The 20423-nt window shown below is 31.2% G+C and overlaps 3 protein-coding genes across 3 annotated transcripts; 1 reads left to right on the top strand and 2 right to left on the bottom strand.

Moving 5' to 3' along the window:
• Positions 2777–4653, top strand: LOC104777548 (AAA-ATPase At1g43910-like). Its single transcript, XM_010501824.2, has 3 exons — positions 2777–3326; positions 3414–3984; positions 4062–4653. Exons 1-3 carry the CDS (start codon positions 2893–2895, stop codon positions 4482–4484), a joined length of 1428 nt encoding a protein of 475 aa, XP_010500126.1. The 5' UTR covers positions 2777–2892; the 3' UTR covers positions 4485–4653.
• On the bottom strand, positions 4641–6822 carry LOC104777550 (probable protein phosphatase 2C 11). The gene is made up of 8 exons (XM_010501825.2): positions 6452–6822; positions 6176–6318; positions 5993–6091; positions 5762–5920; positions 5581–5667; positions 5345–5436; positions 5101–5172; positions 4641–4930 (listed from the first exon to the last, which is right to left on the bottom strand). The coding sequence occupies exons 1-8, from the start codon at positions 6808–6810 to the stop codon at positions 4802–4804; spliced, it is 1140 nt and encodes a 379-aa protein (XP_010500127.1). The 5' UTR covers positions 6811–6822; the 3' UTR covers positions 4641–4801.
• Positions 18291–20228, bottom strand: LOC104777547 (ras-related protein RABC1). The gene is made up of 7 exons (XM_010501823.2): positions 20118–20228; positions 19862–20035; positions 19700–19768; positions 19112–19177; positions 18884–19005; positions 18676–18804; positions 18291–18595 (listed from the first exon to the last, which is right to left on the bottom strand). Exons 2-7 carry the CDS (start codon positions 19995–19997, stop codon positions 18479–18481), a joined length of 639 nt encoding a protein of 212 aa, XP_010500125.1. The 5' UTR covers positions 19998–20035; positions 20118–20228; the 3' UTR covers positions 18291–18478.

Below are 20423 nucleotides of genomic sequence, written 5' to 3'. Positions count from 1 at the left end.
TAGTAATTAGATAGTGATATATATATATATATAATTACAATATAATAAAACTTAATCTATAACCTATTTGTAACCAACTTATTAAAATTATATAATGTACAAAAAAAATTTTGTGTACTTCCGTTTTATTATATTTAGAATATCAAATGATTTTTAGAATATTCTCTTTAAAGTTTTTGGAAACAATAAATCATCTAACTTACCATATTAATTTCCTTTATTAATTTATTCATCAAATAAAATCTTTTGATATCTAACTAACATATTAATTTGTTAATAATCATTATACTTCACCTCTCATTTTTATATATCAGCCTATTTTTGTGAAACAAATAAATTATCATATCATTTATTATAATTAAAAAATTGTTTTGTTTCTGGATATACCATAAGTTGAATTTTAAAAAACAAATATAAATGATTCAATCTATAAACTATTCAAGTTTTATTAATATTATTCTTTAAAAATAATATCTATTGAATTAAAAATTTTACTGAGTAACGGGTCAAAATTTGAATATTTAAATTCAATTTCATACTTTTTCGTTGAATTTATAATTTTAAATAACATTAAATAATTTATTTTGAAATATTTCTAAAATATTGAAACTTGATATTAAAGTTAGAAACTATAAACACCCTAAATTGGTTTGTTATAGGCTTATAGCAATGTCAATAATATGTCACTATAATATGAAATAAATTCAAAATACCAAGTATATATAACAATATATTAAATTATTCATAATATAAAAACTTGCTTTTTAAAAACCAAATTCACAAAATTATGTCTTATAATGACATTCAAGTCATGAGATAGAATATACATTGTTGAAGTAACTTCACATTACATAAACTAATACAACATATTAAAATAGAAAATATACAAATTTTGTATAAAATAAATTTTATCCAGTGTTATAGCACGGGTACTTATTTAGAATCATTAACAATATAAAAATTACAAAATAAGTGTATTTTTCAAGTCATCATATTTAGCATTTGATTTTATTGTGTAATATTTTATCCAAAAAAATTTTAAAAACGATTACATAAATTATATTTTATAAAAAAAATTACAACATAAATAAAATGAATTTCAACTCGTGCTCTCTAGTACAAGTATTAATCTAGTATATATATCAAATTGGATAAGTTTACACCGAAGTCCATTATGTCATATAAGTAAACAATTTTTCTATTAATTAATTTATTTGAGCTAATCTGTTAAAGCTGTTGTTAGAATTAAATAAATTGGAGAAAAAACAAAAACAAAAGAGGATGCAAAGTATTGAAGTTGCGTAACATTAATGTGGATGTCACTCATGGAACCGAACTTATAAAAGTGATTGTGTTGTTTGATTGAGACCATAATTTGATAGTATTTACTATTTATAGAGGATAAAACCTACTTTTCTCATCCAGGAACATCTCGAGGTTGGTTCTTCACTCCTGTTTTTTTTTTTCTGTGGTTGCAAATTTTCTATACAAGAATGAATAAACATTGATGTATGTTGGAAATCAAAAAGCGTCAAAAGACTCAAAACTCAAAATGAAACTACAAAAAATTAGACATTCTACAAAGGTGAAAGTATTTATCTATAATCGATATCTCATTCACCGGTTATCAATGAACATGTGGCTGTTAAGTATTAACCTTGTAACCGATGTTTGAACAAAATGAAATTTCCCAAATATTACCGATTCGATAAAGTTTCTCAAGTGAACGAAAAAGGAATACACTGATCCGACCCCAATATGCGTCGGCTTCTAATTAATAACATTGGCTGCTTTTTCAACATTATTCAATTGATTTGCCATGTGCACGACTCCAAAACATTAGTCTTTCAAATATCAATATAAAAAGAGAAAACAAAGAACCAAACAAATCACGACCCTCCATTGAGAATTTTTTCTTCCTTAGCCAACAAGTCCTTTTTTACGTTTCTATTTTATTTTGTTTTTATCTTTTCTTTGAATAAGACCGACCAGACTCCTTTGTTGTATTGTATGTACATCAATTTCACATACATGTCAGCTTCCACTTATTTTCCTTGCGTGTAATAATTTACATATCATTTATGACACAACATCTCCTTTCTAATTACAACACGTACATACATGCCAGTTGTTTTGTTGTCTAGCGTCTTGCCTATATAGGCTACGCTTAATCAGGCTAGTTAACTACAAACCTCCTTCTTTAGTAGACTAGTCTACTACAAAAGATCAAAAAAGCTAATACGTATACCACTATATAACTTGAATATGTAACGTGAATTAGCATATTTTAGCATCCATTTTCAAATAGTGCAAACAGTTTCTTTTCATAAATGATAGACTATTGCGGTGTGAGCTAAATTTTGTAACTAAAGATAAATTTATAGTTTTTGGAAACCCTCCAAACCCCTAATATTCATCATAATTTAGTACAAAAACAAAATCATAATATATCTGCACGCTGCCAACCTAATTTTGTACGTCATTCATTGTTAATTTGCATACATAGATTAATAGAAAATTAATTAACTTCTTAATGTATATAGAGAGATACATTAACCACATTGTTTAGTTGTCTACATTTATGTACGTCTTTAAAGTGTACGTGAATGTGACTTGCCTTGTCTTTATCTCCCTTGACCTTAATGACGTCTTCCACTTTCTCTCATCCGTGCTTGGAGCTTTCCATCCAAGTCTGCTGCTTACACTTTCCCTGAAATTTTCAATCTCTCTTTTTCCTTTTCCTTTTTTGATTAAATGTTTTAAAAATTCTAACTTTCTTGTTCACCACTCACCAAAAACTCTTTATATGAACACAATACACACACTATCTCACTCATTCATCATCTTCCTTCTTCTTCTTCATCTTCTTCTTCACTTAAGAAAAACAAAAAAATGGCGAATCTTTATAGTCAAGTTCCTTCTGTATCCGCAGTGTTCTCTCTTTACACATCTTTTTCAGCAATCACGATGCTTTTTCGAACAATCCTCAACGAGATCGTGCCTAAGAGGATCAGAGAGTACATAGCTATAAAAGTTATGGACTTCTTCTCTTCTTACTTCCAGTCAAGTTTCACTTTTGTGATCGAGCAACGTTGGGAGTTTGTTGAGAACCAGACTTTCCGTGCGGCTGAAGTTTACTTACCGACCCGTCTCGCTGGACTTTCTACCGGAAAACTTCTTGTGGGTTCAAGTAATCTCAAGAATCCAGCGGCTGAGCCAAAACTTGGGATCCCTGTGAACACAAAGATCATTGATGAGTTTGAAGGGATTCATCTTGAGTGGACTCTTCACTCTGTTGAAACTAAGAAGTATCTACCCGAGAAACGGTAAACAGAACACTCTGTTTTTCTTCTTGTTCTTGTCTTAGATTACAATCTTGTTTTTTTTTCTGACATGTTTGATGTGTTTTTCAGGTACTTTCATTTGACATGTAAGAAGGAGTTTCGTGAGAAGATAATGACGGATTACTTCACTTACTTGGCGAAGTCAGCGGAGAAGATAATGAGCCATCGTGAGAATCTCAAGATCTACACTTATAACCAAGACCGGTCTAAATGGGAATCAGCTATTTTCGAGCACCACACAACATTTGAGACCTTAGCTGTTGAGCCAGACCTTAAGAAGACTTTGATTGATGATCTTGATGCTTTCTCTAAAGGCAAAGACTTTTTCAAGAGCGTGGGACGCGCTTGGAAGCGTGGTTATCTTCTTTACGGTCCACCGGGTACTGGAAAATCATCTATGGTAGCTGCCATTGCTAATCACATGAAGTATCATATCTATGATCTTCAGATTCAGAGTGTTAGAGATGATGGTGAGCTGCGGGAGATTCTTACATCAACCAAGAACCGGTCAATTCTTCTCATTGAAGATATTGATTGTGGAGCTGATGCTTCTCGTAGACGCCAGACCAAGAAAAAGGAAGAAGATGGTGGAGAAGATGATGGAGAGCCGCAGAAGCGGAAGAAGAAGTTTGAAGTTGGGGTAAGTTGAAACTTTGAAATCCTCTGTTTTGAATTAATCTCTGTTTCTTAGACTTATGAATGTTCTTTTTTGGACAGATATCGTTGTCTGGTCTATTGAACTTTGTTGATGGACTTTGGTCGAGCTGTGGAGAAGAAAAAATCATAATTTTCACTACCAATCACAAGGAGAAGCTTGACCCGGCATTGCTGAGACCGGGACGAATGGACGTTCACATTCTCATGGACAATTGCACGCCCTTTGTGTTCAAAAAGCTTGTGGCTTTGTACCTCAAAACTGATGACCATGTCTTGTTTGATCCCATTGAGAAGCTCGTTCTTGAGGTCAGTTCAACTCCGGCTGAAGTCACGCAGCAGCTAATGGCGAGTAAGAACGCTGATATCGCGCTTAAAGGTCTCCTCGAGATCCTGGAAACCAAGAAGTTGAAAAAGGGAGAAGAGTCCAGTGTGGAGGAAGAAGGAGAGATTGAAGATGCTGAGACTAAAGAAGCAGAAACATGAGTAAATCTCTCTATTAGTGCTATTGATCATCGTTAAGGCTTATTAGAAGTAGCTCTTGTGTTTCAGCTCCTTTTGGTAATAATATCATTTCTTTAGACCAGATGAGACAAATTGTAGCTGCAACTACATGATGTATTAAAAAATTAGGAGGCATAGAGTCTCATAATTATATCTTTCTTTTTCAATTATATAATCCAAATGTGTGGCTGTATTAATAATGCTGTTTGGCTAAAATACCAAAACGATGGAAGGAAAAAGCAACAGCTGAAAGATGATACATTCACAACAAAAGAAACAATATAATTTTGGTTCTTTGCTCAAGAAACTACGAATCGAACAACAATGCAAGTGATGTTGTCACAGCTACCACGTGCGTAGGCTTCTTGCACAAGCTTTCTTGCTGCAGTTTCCGCATCTGAAACGTCTCGTGTTATTGCCACAGCATCCTGACAAAAAAAAAGGAGTTTTGATAGTGTGTTTACGTTTTAGGTCGGTACTCAGTTCCTTGTTTTCTAATTACATTGTTCACAACAAATCCCATCAAGAAATATGTATGTCTTCATAGCTCATAGCCTAATGCAAATATATCAAAATGAGCATTATCTGGAAAACTAACCTTGTTTGACAACACATTCCACAGTCCATCACTAGCAATAACAATAAACTCCAACGTGCTTATGTCCTCTTCCTAAGAAGATAACAACAGTACTGAGTGTGAGTGTAAGCGCAAGCGCATTTCAACCAGCAAACAGGGCACTCACATTTTGTAACTTAACCAAAAATGTAGCACAAAACATTTTTATCATCATTATACCACATATGGCCAGCTAGGCAACAAGAGAGTAGCACATCTTAGGTACCTGAATCTCTGGATCTGCAATCACATATGGCTTAAGTTGCTTATCCCCAAATGCACGAGACACAGCAAGAATTCCACCAACTCGCCACGTTCCTATTCGTATTCCAAGGAACGATTAATAACTAAACAGCCTAAACCACATATTACATCAAAACTACATATCTCTAAATAAAATATCCAGTACCAAACAACATGTCTCTTAAGACAGATAAGCAGAGGGAAATTAAGAAACTTTACCAGCCCAGATAATGAAGCCACCAGCATCTTCAATCCTTTGTCTCTCATCTGATCTATCAGGTTTATGATCATTAGATAGTGGAACCGCTACAGAACAAACAAAGAGCATCACATACACAAAAGCTTAAAAAGAGAGGGTTTAATCAATTTAGTATCCCAGAGTCAAAAAAAGCAAACAAACCTGAACCATTTCTCGACGCTACAACTCTAGAATCACCAACATTAGCAACAATCAACTTATCACCTATAAGCAAAGCAGTTGAAGCAGTTGAGCCAGCGTTCTTCGGCTGACCTATCTCTTCAATCAAATACTCTTCATCTGTCTTCTTAAAACATTCAACTAAACACAACAAAAACTCTCAGTGGAAGATAAAAACAAAACAACTTAAATAGCTCTATCTCATCTCATTACCAATAGCTTTCTTGGTGTCTGAGATAAAATCATCATGACTAACTAAATTCTTGAAAAGATTGTTTTTGAGATATTCAGCAGTTCTTGCTCCACCATGACCTAATCAAGCAACAGCAAAAACACCATCAGTAACAGTTCGATTAAGACAATAACAATGTGTTAAGCCAAAAAAAAACATTTTACCATCGAAGACACCAAAGAAAGCAACCATTTGTCCATTAACATCAGAGATTCTAGTTTCGAAGTAATCCTCCATTGTTGCTCTTTTACCCTTAAGACTAGAGTACCCATAACTAAACTTGACAGTTCTAACTCCTGCTAAAAAGCTACAACACCGAAGAGAACAAAGAAAGAAATTTAAAAAATAAAAAATAAAATATATATATATATATATATATATATATATATATAAAGATACTAAATTGAGAAATCGATTGAAAATTTTCAATTTTGAGAGACCTGATTCCACCGCCACTGAAGAGAGCATCGGGATCTCTAGAAGAAATCATGGAATGAGAATGATCGGATGCAGAGGAGGAGTTCGCCGCCGGAGAAGAAGAAGAAGATTCCGGCGGTGGCGAATAGGCATCCCCACGAAGGGGAGCGACGGAGAGTGGAGGAGGAGAAGGGTTTGTCAGGTTTGGTGACTGGGAGAACCAAAAGAAGAAACAGACAAAAAAGTAGAAGATGATAAAGGAAGAGATTGTTCTGGAGTTGAAGAAGAAGAAGAAGAAAGACAGAACAAGAGTGGTGAGTTTGGTTTGGAGGTGGACGCATTCAATAGGAGCGGAAGCACCACCATTTTTTTTTTTCTTCATTTTTTTTCTTTTCCCGACAGTTTTTTTTTTTTTTTTTTTTTTTTTTNTTTTTTTTTTTTTTTTTTTTTTTTTTTTTTTTTTTTTTTTTTTTTCTGTCTATTCATACAGTCATAGTAGAATAGGACTCATTGGATTACTGCTTTTATTTTTTAAAAAAAGAAAACTAAAAATTTACAAAAATTTTAGTTTATTTCAAAAAAATATTTTTAGGAAGTAAATATATAAATTATTTAGTCAGAGAAAATAATTTTCTATTTTTTGTTACCTTAATCCACTAATTTGTGTTTTTCTATTTTTAATTTATTACAATAATCTACTAAAGTTAATTTATCGCTCACCAAAACTTTTGCCAAAAATTAAATATTATTATTATTACACAACTTTAAAAAGTGTTTTCACAATCTCATATAGAATATGATTTTATAACTTTTTCACGAAATTTTTTACATGCAAACCACTAGTCAAACCGTCATTTTATTTATATCCATGTGCAATTCTACTAGTATTTGTTTTACCACTTAAAATGTATATTCTACTGTTAAAGTATACTTTTATCACCACCTATAAGATGACTATATAAACACATTAGCCAATTATTATGTCTATCTACTTTCACTTTGGCGTAGTTTATTTAAGCACTAAAATTGTGAACATAAAAATATATTTCAAATGAAAATTATATCATAGAGCAACAATTAATGGCATATTTATAAGAATAACTAAGATGAAAATAAACTCGATTGTAATAAGTCTATGATAACCAATAAAGATTGAGAGAAAATGTTTAAAAAACACAGAAGATAGTTAAAAAAATTCATTTGACATAGTAAAAAGAAAAATTTATAAGCACGAAGATACTTTAATTTTTATCTACAATTATTTTCAAATCTTCTGAGTTCTATATTTTGGTCTAAAACTATGTCATCCATGGGAAGAGTTTACGGCTTCTCATATATAACAAGTATGGTCTAGTAATACTAAAAGTTATTTATCTTTTTTTTTTTCTTTTTATGCTCTAACTTTTGTTTCACGTTGTAACAATAGCTGTGCTGGCTGTCTCGCCAAAAAGGCAAGATCACGCATTCTATCTTTTCCCATGTAAGTTCCTCTACTCCGGACTGGTTCTCCTTATTGAAAAACCGTCTGTTACTAGCTTAAATGGATGAACTTTATTTGCTGTCAATATATATCTATACTAGAAGCGTATCCGCGCTACAGCGCGGAGGAATATTTATTCATATGTAATATAATTTTCACTAAAAGTAGCAATAAACTTAAAATATTATAAAATATGTTATTTGTTAAAAGTACAACATATAATATAAATTTTGACGGATCAATTTGTAAAAAATTGCATCGGCAAAAATATTATTACTAACCCGCTATTTTGTTTTTGGACAAACCCGCTCTATAATATGAATGTGAGTTTTGCAAACCAATTTGTGTATTCTTAAAAATATCATGATATTTTAAATGAATAATATTTATATTATAAAGGCACATAGAGGTTTAAAAATTTCCCAAAAAAGTAACTTCCTAGTAATTTTTTTTGACAGAGTAGCTTCCTTGTAATTGTTATACAATTATATTATAGGAAATTTAATAATATTTTTTTTTCGGTTTCTATTCATATCCAAATAATGATAGTAAAAATTTTAGATATTAGGAAATTAACAAATCTAATGATAAATATTTTAATAATAATAATTTCTAGTATAATTTTGATTTTTATATATTAAAATAATGTTAAACTTTGCTATATATGTTTATGCCTTTTTATTTGTAATATCGAATATTTATTCTTATATAAAATAATAATCTCATTTTTTAAAAATTTCATATAGGAATCTATTATATATCAATATTTTAATTTAAATTATATATTTTAGTTAGATATTTAATGAAAAAAATTTATGGTAGAATATTATATTAAACGATTTAGAGTTTATCATTTTATCATTTATGGTATATGCTATATTCAGATTGATTCAATTTGCAAATTTTGGTAAAGTTTTTATCGAATTAAATACTAATCGATAATGATTAATAATTTCCTAAATTACAGGAACACAAAATATTCACATAACTAATATGGTTCACTTATGAAAAATTTATTTAAACTTTAGTTTTAAATATGATCTGATAACCCACTCTAAACGCAGCGGATATTTTTTACCCAGATCCAACTCCCTTAATTTCGGGTTATTTTTACAAAATTGACACGACCTGGAAACACTTTTGTATTTCTCTTTTACTTATATAGGGATATATATATATATGTATATATATACTAGATAACAGCTAAGCTCCTGAAAGTAAAAAAATCGAATCCAGCTTAGCCCATCACATGATCATGGATAATCCAAGAAAAGGTTGTATTTCCCAACAAATCGGTAACTAATGGGATTTATTATACATCAACAAAATTTTTAAAGATTTTTCCAGAATAAAGGGAGAGAGAAAGAGGGAGAAAGAGAGTTGCAAAAAAAAATTGCAATTGGTGTCGAAGAAGTCTTTTTAAACAAATATTTTAAAGTTTCACCTTCAAATGTATGATTTTGTAAGACATATTTTTGAACTAAAATGTTAGAAAAAGTTTCCTAGAATCACATTCAATAGATTTTCTAAAAAATTAACAGTAGATTTGAGGTGGGATTTATAAATTATTGATTGAGTAACAAGAGATTATAAATGATTTTTATAAAATTTCACATTCAATAACATAGAATTTCAGATGATTTTTAAAAATCACCAGTTAAATAATAGAAGATTTAAAAGTACTCCAAAATCTCTTAAAATATCAAGTTCAATACACTTGCTTGTATTTTTTTTTGATAAATTTATGAGTTAATTTGATAAAAAATTAATACAGAAAATAAATTTAAGCCCACATTTGTAAGTGAGTAAAGAGGATAAAAAAAATAGTAGTTGGGCTTACTAATTGGGCACTCTTCCATAAAATAGAGTTAATATATAGAGATAAAATATAATGTTATTCCAGCATTTCTGCCTTTCCCAAAAGAACCCTAGCCACATATCCATCTTTGTCTATCTGATAGAAAGTTTTGGCCCTTTTCTTTGTAGCGATCATTGTCTATCTATCTGTGTTGGTAAAGGTAAAGTTTAAGATTCTATTTGTATCGATCTATGTCTATCTGTTTGTCTTGCCTTGATTGTCTTTTTATGATAGTTATTCTTCTAGTTTTGAATTCTGGATCTAAAGAATACTAAATTCTAGTTTATGTCATCGTATCCTTCTTCTTCGAGTCTGTTTTTTTTTTCTTATTCTCACCTTTCTTTTTTGTTTGTCTTGTTAGGAATCCCGGAAGCGATGGTGAACCGTTATGTAATTCATATGCAGCAGCACATCAACTACACGAAGGTTAGAGCTTTGATCCTCATACACATCCGTCGTGTTCTCGACGATGAGGATCGTTTAATGGAGATATACTGTTTCCCATTTTACTTTTCTAAAAGAAATAAAATGTGACTCTGTTTGAATTTGAGATTGTGGCTCTGGTTCAATTGTTTATTGGATGTTTTATGAATTTCATCTAGGATCCGACAGACCCTTTGGTTGGTGATGGAGCTCAAGGCATCCGTACCAGGCGTATCTCACATGAACTCTATCTTAGGTGTCTTCAGACATTTTACGACAATTTCAAAGGTGTTTACAAGATAGCTAGGAACCTCACCAATAACGAACCGATTGTGACCAATTGCGAGCGGTACATGTCTCAAGTAGGGGTGTCAAAATGGGTCAAGATTAATGAGTCAACTCAATTCAACTCAACTCATGAACCCTAATGAGTTTAACAATTTCTTCATTATCAATCTAATATTATAAACATCATCATCATAATACCAACATCATCATACTATCATCATCACCATCATTCTACCATCATCATATCAACATCATCATACTATCATCATCACATGATACCAACATCATCATACTATCATCATCATCATCCTACCATCATCATATCAACATCATCATACTATCGTCATCATCATCCTACCATCATCATATCAACATCATCATACTATCATCATCATCATACTACCATCATGTAACTATCATCATCATCAACATTGTCATACTATCATCATCATCATACTTTCATAATCATATTAACATCACCATCATCTTAACAACATATATATATATATATATATATCATAGTAAACAACATGATGTCATCATCATCATCTTATAATTTTATATTAAATATTAATTAATTTATATTGTAGTGGGCCTAGTGGGTCAACCCAACTATTCATCTAACTCATTTAACTAAATGGACTCATGAGTTGATCCATCCCAATTGTTAAATGATTTGATTCAACTCATAAACTCATTTAACTTTTAACTCGCTGGATAATGAGTTGAATTGGGTAGGGTTAACCATTTTGACACCCCTAGATATAAGGCAATGCATAAAATGATGGTATCATTTCAAATCAAAACATCACTGTTCATAATTTATTCTGAAATTCCTAATATGAGAACTTATAAATTTTATGTAGTTCAAAAATACCATGACGTTTGAAACAATAAGTGTGAATCGAAAAAAAAAATTATAGAATTAGATAAAAACCATCTCACAATCTTACATAATTTTCCAGAAAGTAAGCTCAAAAATTTAATTTTATATAAATTTTTTACAAAATTCAAACTAATTTACTTAAATAATACCATTTTACCATCTTACATAAATTTGATTCCGCTTGTCCCTGTGAAAATTATATAAGATTCAAACATAGAAATTAAACCCAAGAATTCAAACCTATAAATTTGATTTAATGTTGGTATAGTTCCGAGATGAAACTAACCACATACTGATATAAGGCGGCTCTAGATTATTGGGGCTGCATATGTTTCTGATTAAAGAAATAAGGAAGGAAATGTTGATTTATTTATTTTTGGTTTTATGTGTTTGTAGTTAATTAGGTCCAAACAATAGTTAATTAGGTCAAAAAAAAATACAGGTGTCAGAAATATAGTAACCCAAGTGTCATCTTGTTAGCAAAAGTTGAGAAAAACCTTCTCATATTATAGAAGATATATACTATATTAAAGCTCTTCATACACAACAATAAAGGTCTTCATAGAAAACAGTACACAACATAATCGTTCTATTTTGTTTTGATTCACGAGCTAGTTCAATGTTTTATCTAAGAGATCATTGTTCTAGTCGAATCAAGGATTCATGATTATAATGGGATTATTGTTTGTTAATATTCATGTAATTGATGGAAAAAACTTGGACTAGTGAAGTGCGCAAATAAAAATGTTTCTCAAAGTTTTTGATTTATGGGATGTGGTGGAGATGGGAATTCATCAGCAAGAACCGGTGCAGGTAACTCCTCAACATCTCATGAATTCGAAGGAGTGAGTTATGATTCACTAGCATATGATGTGGCGGCTGAAAACTATTCAACATAGTGGAAACAATGGATGGAATGGAAAGATGCGAACGCGCTTTCTATGATCTAGACTGGAGTAAGCATTGAGGTTTTCTCATGGATAGCTTGGGCTACATCATCAAAGATATGAGTAGGAGAATATGACAATAAGTGAAGCGGAAACAATTCTTGATATTCATTGAGAAACTAATGAAGCTTGTGTTTCGTATGAAGTCTTGTGGGTGGAAGGTCATCAAAGATAAAGAAGTGGTGAAGAAGTTTATTTCGTCTCTCTTTGCCTCCCATATTCGATAGAGTCTTGATGGATGTTGGAGAAACACTTTATGTTGGTGTCCTTATCTATTGCTTGCTTGTTCATGAATACAATATGAGACCAGATCAAGAGTCTTTGGAAGAATCGTCATTCAAAGAAAATTCATTTGACATAGTTTAAAAAACAAATTATAAGCACGATGATACTTTAATTTTATCAACAATTATTAACAAATCTTCTGAGTTCTATATTTCGATCTAAAACTGTGTCATCCCTGGATAGAGTGTACGACTTCTCATAATTAACGGATATGGTCTAGTAATACTAAAAGCTGTTTATTTTTTTTCTTTTTATGCTCTTGGTTGACAATATCCTTCGTATAATTTTTCTTAGAGATGTGTCGGGTAAGATTTTTCTACGGCCACATTATCCCATCTTTTACCTGTGTAAAGATTTTTGAACAAATTTTTTCTCGACAACAGTTAAAAAGATCGATGGAAATATCGTGCTCAAAGAAATTATCAAAATATTTAAATAGATATATGAATAGCAAATTTTCAAATATAGCTACACATATACAACATATATATATTATATATTTAAGTGGATCGATGACAATGTCGAACTTAAAGATATATTTTTTTCCCAACGTAACCGAGTGAAGCAAAACATCTAATGAAAGAGTACGTAACACTAAAATGATAACTTCTAATTACTGCTACGACCCATGAAACGTAACCATTTTGTTTATTTGAAAATAAGCAAAAGTTCTTAGTTAAACGAACTAAGACCATCTTTATTGGTAAGATGCGATTTTGAACTCTTACCATTATTTTAACTATACATTTTGAAAAATTTGGAGATAAAAAGATTGTCAAGAGTTCTTAATTTCCCCCCCCCCCCTCCAATGGTGGAATCCCAAATGAGTTCTTAACACAAAATTTGAAAGAAAATTTTGAGTTGCATAAACTTCAAACCTCCATTAAAGATTAAATGAAAGATTACAAAAACTCAATTTCTCTTAATAAAAACCATGAACTCTTTGATTACAAAAGAAGATGCAGAACAAAATGAAAGTTTAGATCAGGATCTTCATCATATCTTCAGATCCTTCTTTCACCATTAGTCTCAATACTCTCGCTCATCAATGGTTTGTCTCAACTGGCATAGAGCTTAGTTGCCTCTTTTCATAGACTGTCCTAGCACCAATTGAACAAAAAAAATGCAGAAATTGCAGGTCTACTGTCTTGTAAAACCCCAGACCACCATTCTGCAATAAGGTGCTCTACACCACTCTTGGAAGCACACACAACCCTCGTCATTTAAGAACACAGAAACTCATTCAAGAAAATATAACATACAAAAATCATTAAAGTACTCCTGCACATGTTATCTACACAGCCCAAACACATCCATAAGTCAGTCTATCACTATTAGAGACATCAAACAAACACCATTCAACAATGAAAGAAAACGTCCCTGAAAGAGAACGCTTATGGAAATGCAAAGACATCACTCTCCCCTGCTTGCAATCGATTTTTGAGAGAAATCTTCTCTGGTTTTGCAATCTATTCGTCGAGATAGAGAGAGAGAGAGAGGACGAAGAGAAAAAACTAATCGACAATTTTTTTTCTCAACCAACAATTATCGACCACGTCGACAACTCTTACGGGTTCTTAGCTATTTTTCTATTTTTGATTTAATTTTAATTAGATAAAAACTAAGAATTTACACTAATAAGTCCTGATAAAGATGCTCTAAAGGGCTTCTTCAGTACTTTTCTCCGTCTTCTTCTTGTTCCCTTCTTCCGTCTTCTTCTTGTTCTTTTTTCCGTCTACAAGATTGTTCTTGTTTTCCGATTTTACTTTGTTCGTTTTTTCCCCTTTTCTCATGCTTTTTCTCCTTTCCTCACGCCTTTTTACCCTTTCCTCACGCTTCTTCCTTTCCTTTTCCTCACGTTTTCTTCCCTTTCCTCACGTTTGTTCATTTCCTTTCCTCACGCTACAAGAAGAAACATGTTATCTCTAGATTTTAGGAGAAGAATTATTTCTTATTCATTAAGATTCAAGTACGTAGATTTAAAATTTTAGTATATGGTTTATTCTTATGAATTAGATGATTAAATTGTTCTGTAAGAAAATAAAAAGTCTACATATATTTATTTTTTTATATAGACTTTAACGCATTTGAAATTCATTTAACATAAGGTAGATTTATTATTCATGAGATCACGACATATAGAAAAATGATTTCAAACAATTTTATTTTCCAAAAAGTTGTGGTTTTTTTTATTTCTTTTTCTTTACTATTTCTCTTTTTATTTTTAATTAATTTTTGATATAACTAAGATAAATATTTGATATAATGCACATGTTAGTTTTGATATAGAATCAGATTTATTATTCTCGAATAGATTGGAAAATGATGTATGTGATGTTTGAATTGGGCTTTTAAATACATAGAATAAAATCTTAAGAATTATATGCATATTTACCAACTTTAAATTGAAATATTAACAGTAAAATGTAACACCACATTTATGTACTGGCGTATATATTTGGTTTTAATCAAGTTTTAAAATAATTTTTAATACTTTGTACATTTCCAGTCCACTCCCGATAGATTTCTTTTTCTCAGTGCATGCATCACACATAGTTTATGGTTAATCAATCTGAATAATATATTAATGATATTAATTGTTAAAACTTATGATTTTGCACATTTGTGTCATGCTTTATTATTATTATTATTATTATTATTATTATTATTATTATTATTATTATTATTATTATTATTATTATTATTATTATTATCTCATCAAATGATCCATCAATTGCAACATATGGAGTGGAAAACAATTTATGTAAACATGATGTAAAACAACATGCACTTTTATATTTATGTATGTGTTTTTTCTGCTAGAGAAAGGCTCTACATGAATATAAAAATATCAAAATAATTTCAGAAGATATTTATCAACTCAAAAAACAAACAGGCAGTTAGACATACCAATATTTCATATTTATGTCAAAATAATGTCGGTAAACACTGTTCATCGTAATTGTGAAATATATATCTATTCACTCTTTGCATTTGCAAATTGGTATTGTGTCATACCTACGAAATTTATGGTACTATCTTAGATTCTCCCAAAATTGAGATTGAGAAAGAAACAGTAACGATATAATATACTAGGATTAGACCCGCGCTATAGCGTGGGGGAATATTCATTTATATAAATATAATTTGCAGTAGAAATTAGAATATACGTAAAATATTATCGAAGATTGCATTTGTAAAAATACACACTCATAATGTTGATCTTGACGGACTAACCCATAAAAGATTGTCTTCGTATAAAATTATAAATTTATAATAATATGCATATACAGTATATACGTGACAAACCAATCCGTACAAGATTGCGTTTATAACAAAAATACATAATCACAATCTACTTACAACCTATAAAATATTGCATTTATAAAAATATAATAGTTGTAGGAAATACACATTCACAATGTATATTTTAACGGACCAACCCACTAAAAGATTGGATTCATAAAAATATGTATTTGTATAGAATACACAGCCACAATATATTTTGATGGACCAAACCCGTAAAGGATTGCATTCATAAATTGAAAAATAATTATTTGATACAAGATGATTATAAAATAATATTACAGAAAATTATATAAAATAGTATTACATAAAATCATATATTCTTGAAATGAATTTTGACAAAAGGATAGAGAATTCAATTTAATCATTTTAGTAGTAGAAATATAAATCTGCATGTAGATAATTACAATTATGGGCTTCTAATTGGGTATATTTGTGGGTATATAAATCTACGTATTAATCCTTCTAATTGGGTATATTTGTGGGCTTAAATGGGCGGGGAGGTTACCTTTATCATTTTTACATTCCTACGTTTAATTATTAGGATGATAGGTCATAGTTTTGTATATCTTCCAAACAAAATCCCTGGTTTATTTTCTTAGAACAATGTATTTTTTGGTGGTATTCAGATCTGTTAAACCCAGTTGAATTCTATACCCAGCGAAATAGATTCATTAGGACTGATTATTCGGAAATTTATTTGATAATACAAATTGCAGTGAACGGAGGGAAGCTGCAATGTAAATACCAAAATACATAAGGAGGTCCAAATGGTTGTTTGACAAAACGAATAATAGTTTTGCGTAAAAAAAAAAAAAAAACATATTTAGAGGATGGGGCAATGTTCGGATAAAACAAGACATTTGTATTCATCAAACTTGGCAAATACTTTAAAGTCTCTAATTAATATTCCAACAACTGGAATAAGTCAAGTTTATATTATACGCAATATAAGATGTTTGTGAAATTGAAACAGTAAATTGAATCCCAAATCAGCTCTCACCGTGAGAACGAGATAAGGGAGATCTCAGCCTAGCAAGTGATTACGAAGGAAGAAGAATCACTTGTAAGAGATTGAGAATCTATAGATGGTTAACAAAGGGATTTAGGGATTTTGAGAAATTGTTTGTTTTTGATTGATTCTCTCGTTAATGGAGAAAGGTTACATATAATATTTGCTAAACCGAATAAACAAACCAACTAAATAACTAAACCGATAACTGAAGATATTAAACCAAAAACCATCTCTTTTTCCTGTTACAGAAATAGAATAGAGAATAGAGATGATGATTATGGTTAGCAGTTTAGCTGGTTCCATGATATGGTTGGTTTTTTCTTGTTTTTTTTTTTATTAAGTTTAGTTATTATATTGGTTTATTTCTCGATTGTATTTAAACTTTTTTATATTATACATTTCATGTAGAATAAATCCCTATATAAGTAAAAGAGAAGTACAAAATCGTCATTGGATCAGGTCAATTAAGTGTAAATAACCCGAAATTAAAGAATCGGATACGGGTGAGAAAAACCCAAATTATAAATATGGGTTACCCATTTACAACTGGAATAAATATCTCACCAACCTTATGCCCCAGTTGCTGAAACCATATAAGAAAAACAAATCTTCATCGGTTGTTAGACATTCCAAAAACTTATCCAATATTTATTATTATTCGGAAATTTACGCAAAACTATTATTCGTTTTGTCAAACAACCATTTGGACCTCCTTATGTATTTTGGTATTTACATTGCAGCTTCCCTCCGTTCACTGCAATTTGTATTACTCTCTTTTTTTACCTTTTGGTGGATCTTATAAAACGAATGAAAAAATGAATTTGATAAGTACTTATGTTTTTTAATCATTATGTTTAGACTTTACCGACATCAAAAGTAATCATCATCTCTGATATCTATTTCACAACATCTTATAATTACAGTACTTATTCGAATTGATAAGTACTGTAAATATATACTACAGTGATAACCTGAAAACTCCATACTTTCGGAAGATGTTGGTATCTCACATCTGCCGAGTTTGATGAATACATTAAAAATGTTTGTTTTATCCAAACCTTGCCCATTCCTCTAAATAAGAGATGAACAACGGGAAATAGTGAATTCATCTCATTTTGTCCGAATCATTTTATTCATTTGACTTATTTATTCGTTGTATCTATCGTTTCATTTTGTCACACAACCTCCTTATTTATTTTGGTACTTGCGTTGGAGCTTCCCTCCTTTCACTGGAATATATATTACTCATATTTAAACTCTTTGGTAGATCTTGTATAACAGTTCTTTTTATCCTCGAATGATGAGAAATTGAAATTGGTAACAAAGAAAAATGTGATACTGGTCACAGTGGTCAGTTATTTCTTCAGCCTGATCAGATAAAAAAGAACTGTTTTATAAGATGGAATAATCCCAAATTAGAAACTCAAACTAGTGAACACAACTTTGAAACCAGGGTTAAGATTTACATCCAACATGCTGCAGTTTTTGGAAAACAAAGAGACCATCAAGAACAAGAAGACAAGCAAGAGTGTAATTTGTGTCATAAACCCGTAGAGTCATGTCTAAGACGAGCAGCAGTAGCTCGACGAAGCACTGCTGGTCTGAGCGGGGTTTTGTTTGAAGATGTTCTTCTTTCCACCAGACGAACCTTCAGCAGTAAGAGTCGGTGTTTCCAATATCTACAGATGGAAAGACAGGTTAAAAGACATACTCATCATCCTCAGCACGACAAGCTTGAAGAAGGGAGCAAAGTTACTACCTTAAGAACAAGCTCTTCAAAACATTGCTCAACATTGACCCTAGTCTTTGCACTACACTCCAGAAACAAGCATCCATACTCCCGAGCAAAGTCTATGCCTTCTTTTTTAGAAACAGCCCTTTCACTCTCCTAGAGAGATCACATTAGGTCAGTAGAGTGACAAGTTATAGGCACTCAATAAATTAATAGGACAAAGAGAAAATCTTACCTTGTCAACTTTATTCCCAACAAGCATCTTGATGCAATCCTGATTGGTCGAGTAGAGGTCGATTTCCTTAGCCCATATATCTGATAGATTTGTGAATGTATCTCGTCTTGTCACATCATATACTACAGATAAAGAGTTCCAAAAGTCACATACGAAGATTAAAATAATGTGCCGCCCAATAGATCATGGATAACAAATTATAATGTTCATCAAGAAAGAGAGACATACCCATAATTATACCCTGAGCTCCTCTGTAATACGAACTTGTTAGCGTCCTAAATCTCTCTTGCCCAGCTGAGTAATCAGGAAACACCCAAAAACTAATCAGAGATAACAGAGAAACTGAAAAGTTACAAGAGACTATTCTAAATACAAGAAGACCAATCTCTAAACTATTCTACATACAAGAGTCTAATATCTAAACTATTCTGGACACAAGTCTAATCTTAGAAGTAATACAGTTGCCTAATCTATAAACTATTCTAAATACAAGACTTATCTTTTAAAATATTATAAATACATAGACGAATCTCTAAACTATCCTAAAGGCAATAGACTGATCTATAAACTATTCTAAATACAAGATACAAATCTCCAAACCATTCCAAATACAAGACTCTTATTCAAGCTTAGGTTAACAGTGACTAAGACAAAGTAATTGTAAAATATTCCACATTATTGTGGTCCAATATTTTACAGAAGAAAACATTCTCAAGCTCAGGATTAACCAATGATTTCCCCTAAACATCTAAAATTGAAACCAAAAAGATATGAAGATTTACATAAATTTCAATTTTTTTTTTTTTGTTTTCTCACCAGTGTCCCAAATCGCAAGCTTGAGTTTCTTTTCCCCAATTGTAAGATACTTAACCTTAAAATCAACACCTACAAACATAAAAGACAAATCCAACATCAAAAACAAAACACAGAAGGCAAGATCGGTACTTGAAAGCTCGATCACATATATTAAAAACTAACCAATTGTGGGAGACAGGTCATCAAAGGTATTAGATGTGAAACTCAACAAAAGAGAGCTCTTTCCAACACCAGAATCTCCGATCAATAAAACCTTAAACAAGTAATCAAATTCGGGTTGCCCCGACGAAGAACCCATCGGAAAAAAAATCGAACCTTTTTTTTTTTCTCCTTAACCTGAGAAACAAAAAAAAAAATCAAAAGGGTCGGAACAAAACAATCAAAAGACACAAACATTGGAATTAAAAAATTTCACAACCTTAAGAGACCCTCGAGATCTGCAAGAAGAATGACACGAAGACACAAGAAGCAGAGTTAAAACCGGAGAGATCGTAAAAAGCCGAAGAAAACTCTTACATAAAGAGAAGCCTGAAGATGCCTTTTTAATTTCACCGACTGACAAATGAGTCACAATCGTCTACGGTTGGTCTTATAGGGTTTTATCCTACACCTTCCTTTTTGTTTGTTTCATAACCGTTGGATCATAAACCGGTTTTTATTCGACGTCGGCCGAATTGGTACGCACTTTGAATCTGTACCGGAATCAATCGAATGGTACTTGGTC

The sequence above is a fragment of the Camelina sativa genome, chromosome 3 (genome assembly GCF_000633955.1).
Source record: "Camelina sativa cultivar DH55 chromosome 3, Cs, whole genome shotgun sequence".
NCBI lineage: Eukaryota > Viridiplantae > Streptophyta > Magnoliopsida > Brassicales > Brassicaceae > Camelina > Camelina sativa.
Note: the sequence above shows the minus strand (reverse complement) of the source record. Positions and strands in the feature narration are given on the sequence as shown.

Excerpts from the sequence above, each read along its gene's own strand:
- LOC104777548 (XM_010501824.2), top strand. The coding sequence starts at position 2,893 with ATGGCGAATCTTTATAGTCAAGTTCCTTCTGTATCCGCAGTGTTCTCT. Across the intron at positions 3,327-3,413 it reads AAGTATCTACCCGAGAAACG|GTACTTTCATTTGACATGTA; the intron begins GTAAACAGAACA and ends TGTGTTTTTCAG. Across the intron at positions 3,985-4,061 it reads AGAAGAAGTTTGAAGTTGGG|ATATCGTTGTCTGGTCTATT; the intron begins GTAAGTTGAAAC and ends TTTTTTGGACAG.
- LOC104777550 (XM_010501825.2), bottom strand. The coding sequence starts at position 6,810 with ATGAAGAAAAAAAAAAATGGTGGTGCTTCCGCTCCTATTGAATGCGTC. Across the intron at positions 5,668-5,761 it reads AGCGTCGAGAAATGGTTCAG|CGGTTCCACTATCTAATGAT; the intron begins GTTTGTTTGCTT and ends TTTGTTCTGTAG. Across the intron at positions 5,437-5,580 it reads TGGCTTCATTATCTGGGCTG|GAACGTGGCGAGTTGGTGGA; the intron begins GTAAAGTTTCTT and ends GAATACGAATAG.
- LOC104777547 (XM_010501823.2), bottom strand. The coding sequence starts at position 19,997 with ATGGGTTCTTCGTCGGGGCAACCCGAATTTGATTACTTGTTTAAGGTT. Across the intron at positions 19,006-19,111 it reads AGCTCAGGGTATAATTATGG|TATATGATGTGACAAGACGA; the intron begins GTATGTCTCTCT and ends CTTTATCTGTAG. Across the intron at positions 18,596-18,675 it reads TTGAAGAGCTTGTTCTTAAG|ATATTGGAAACACCGACTCT; the intron begins GTAGTAACTTTG and ends TTCCATCTGTAG.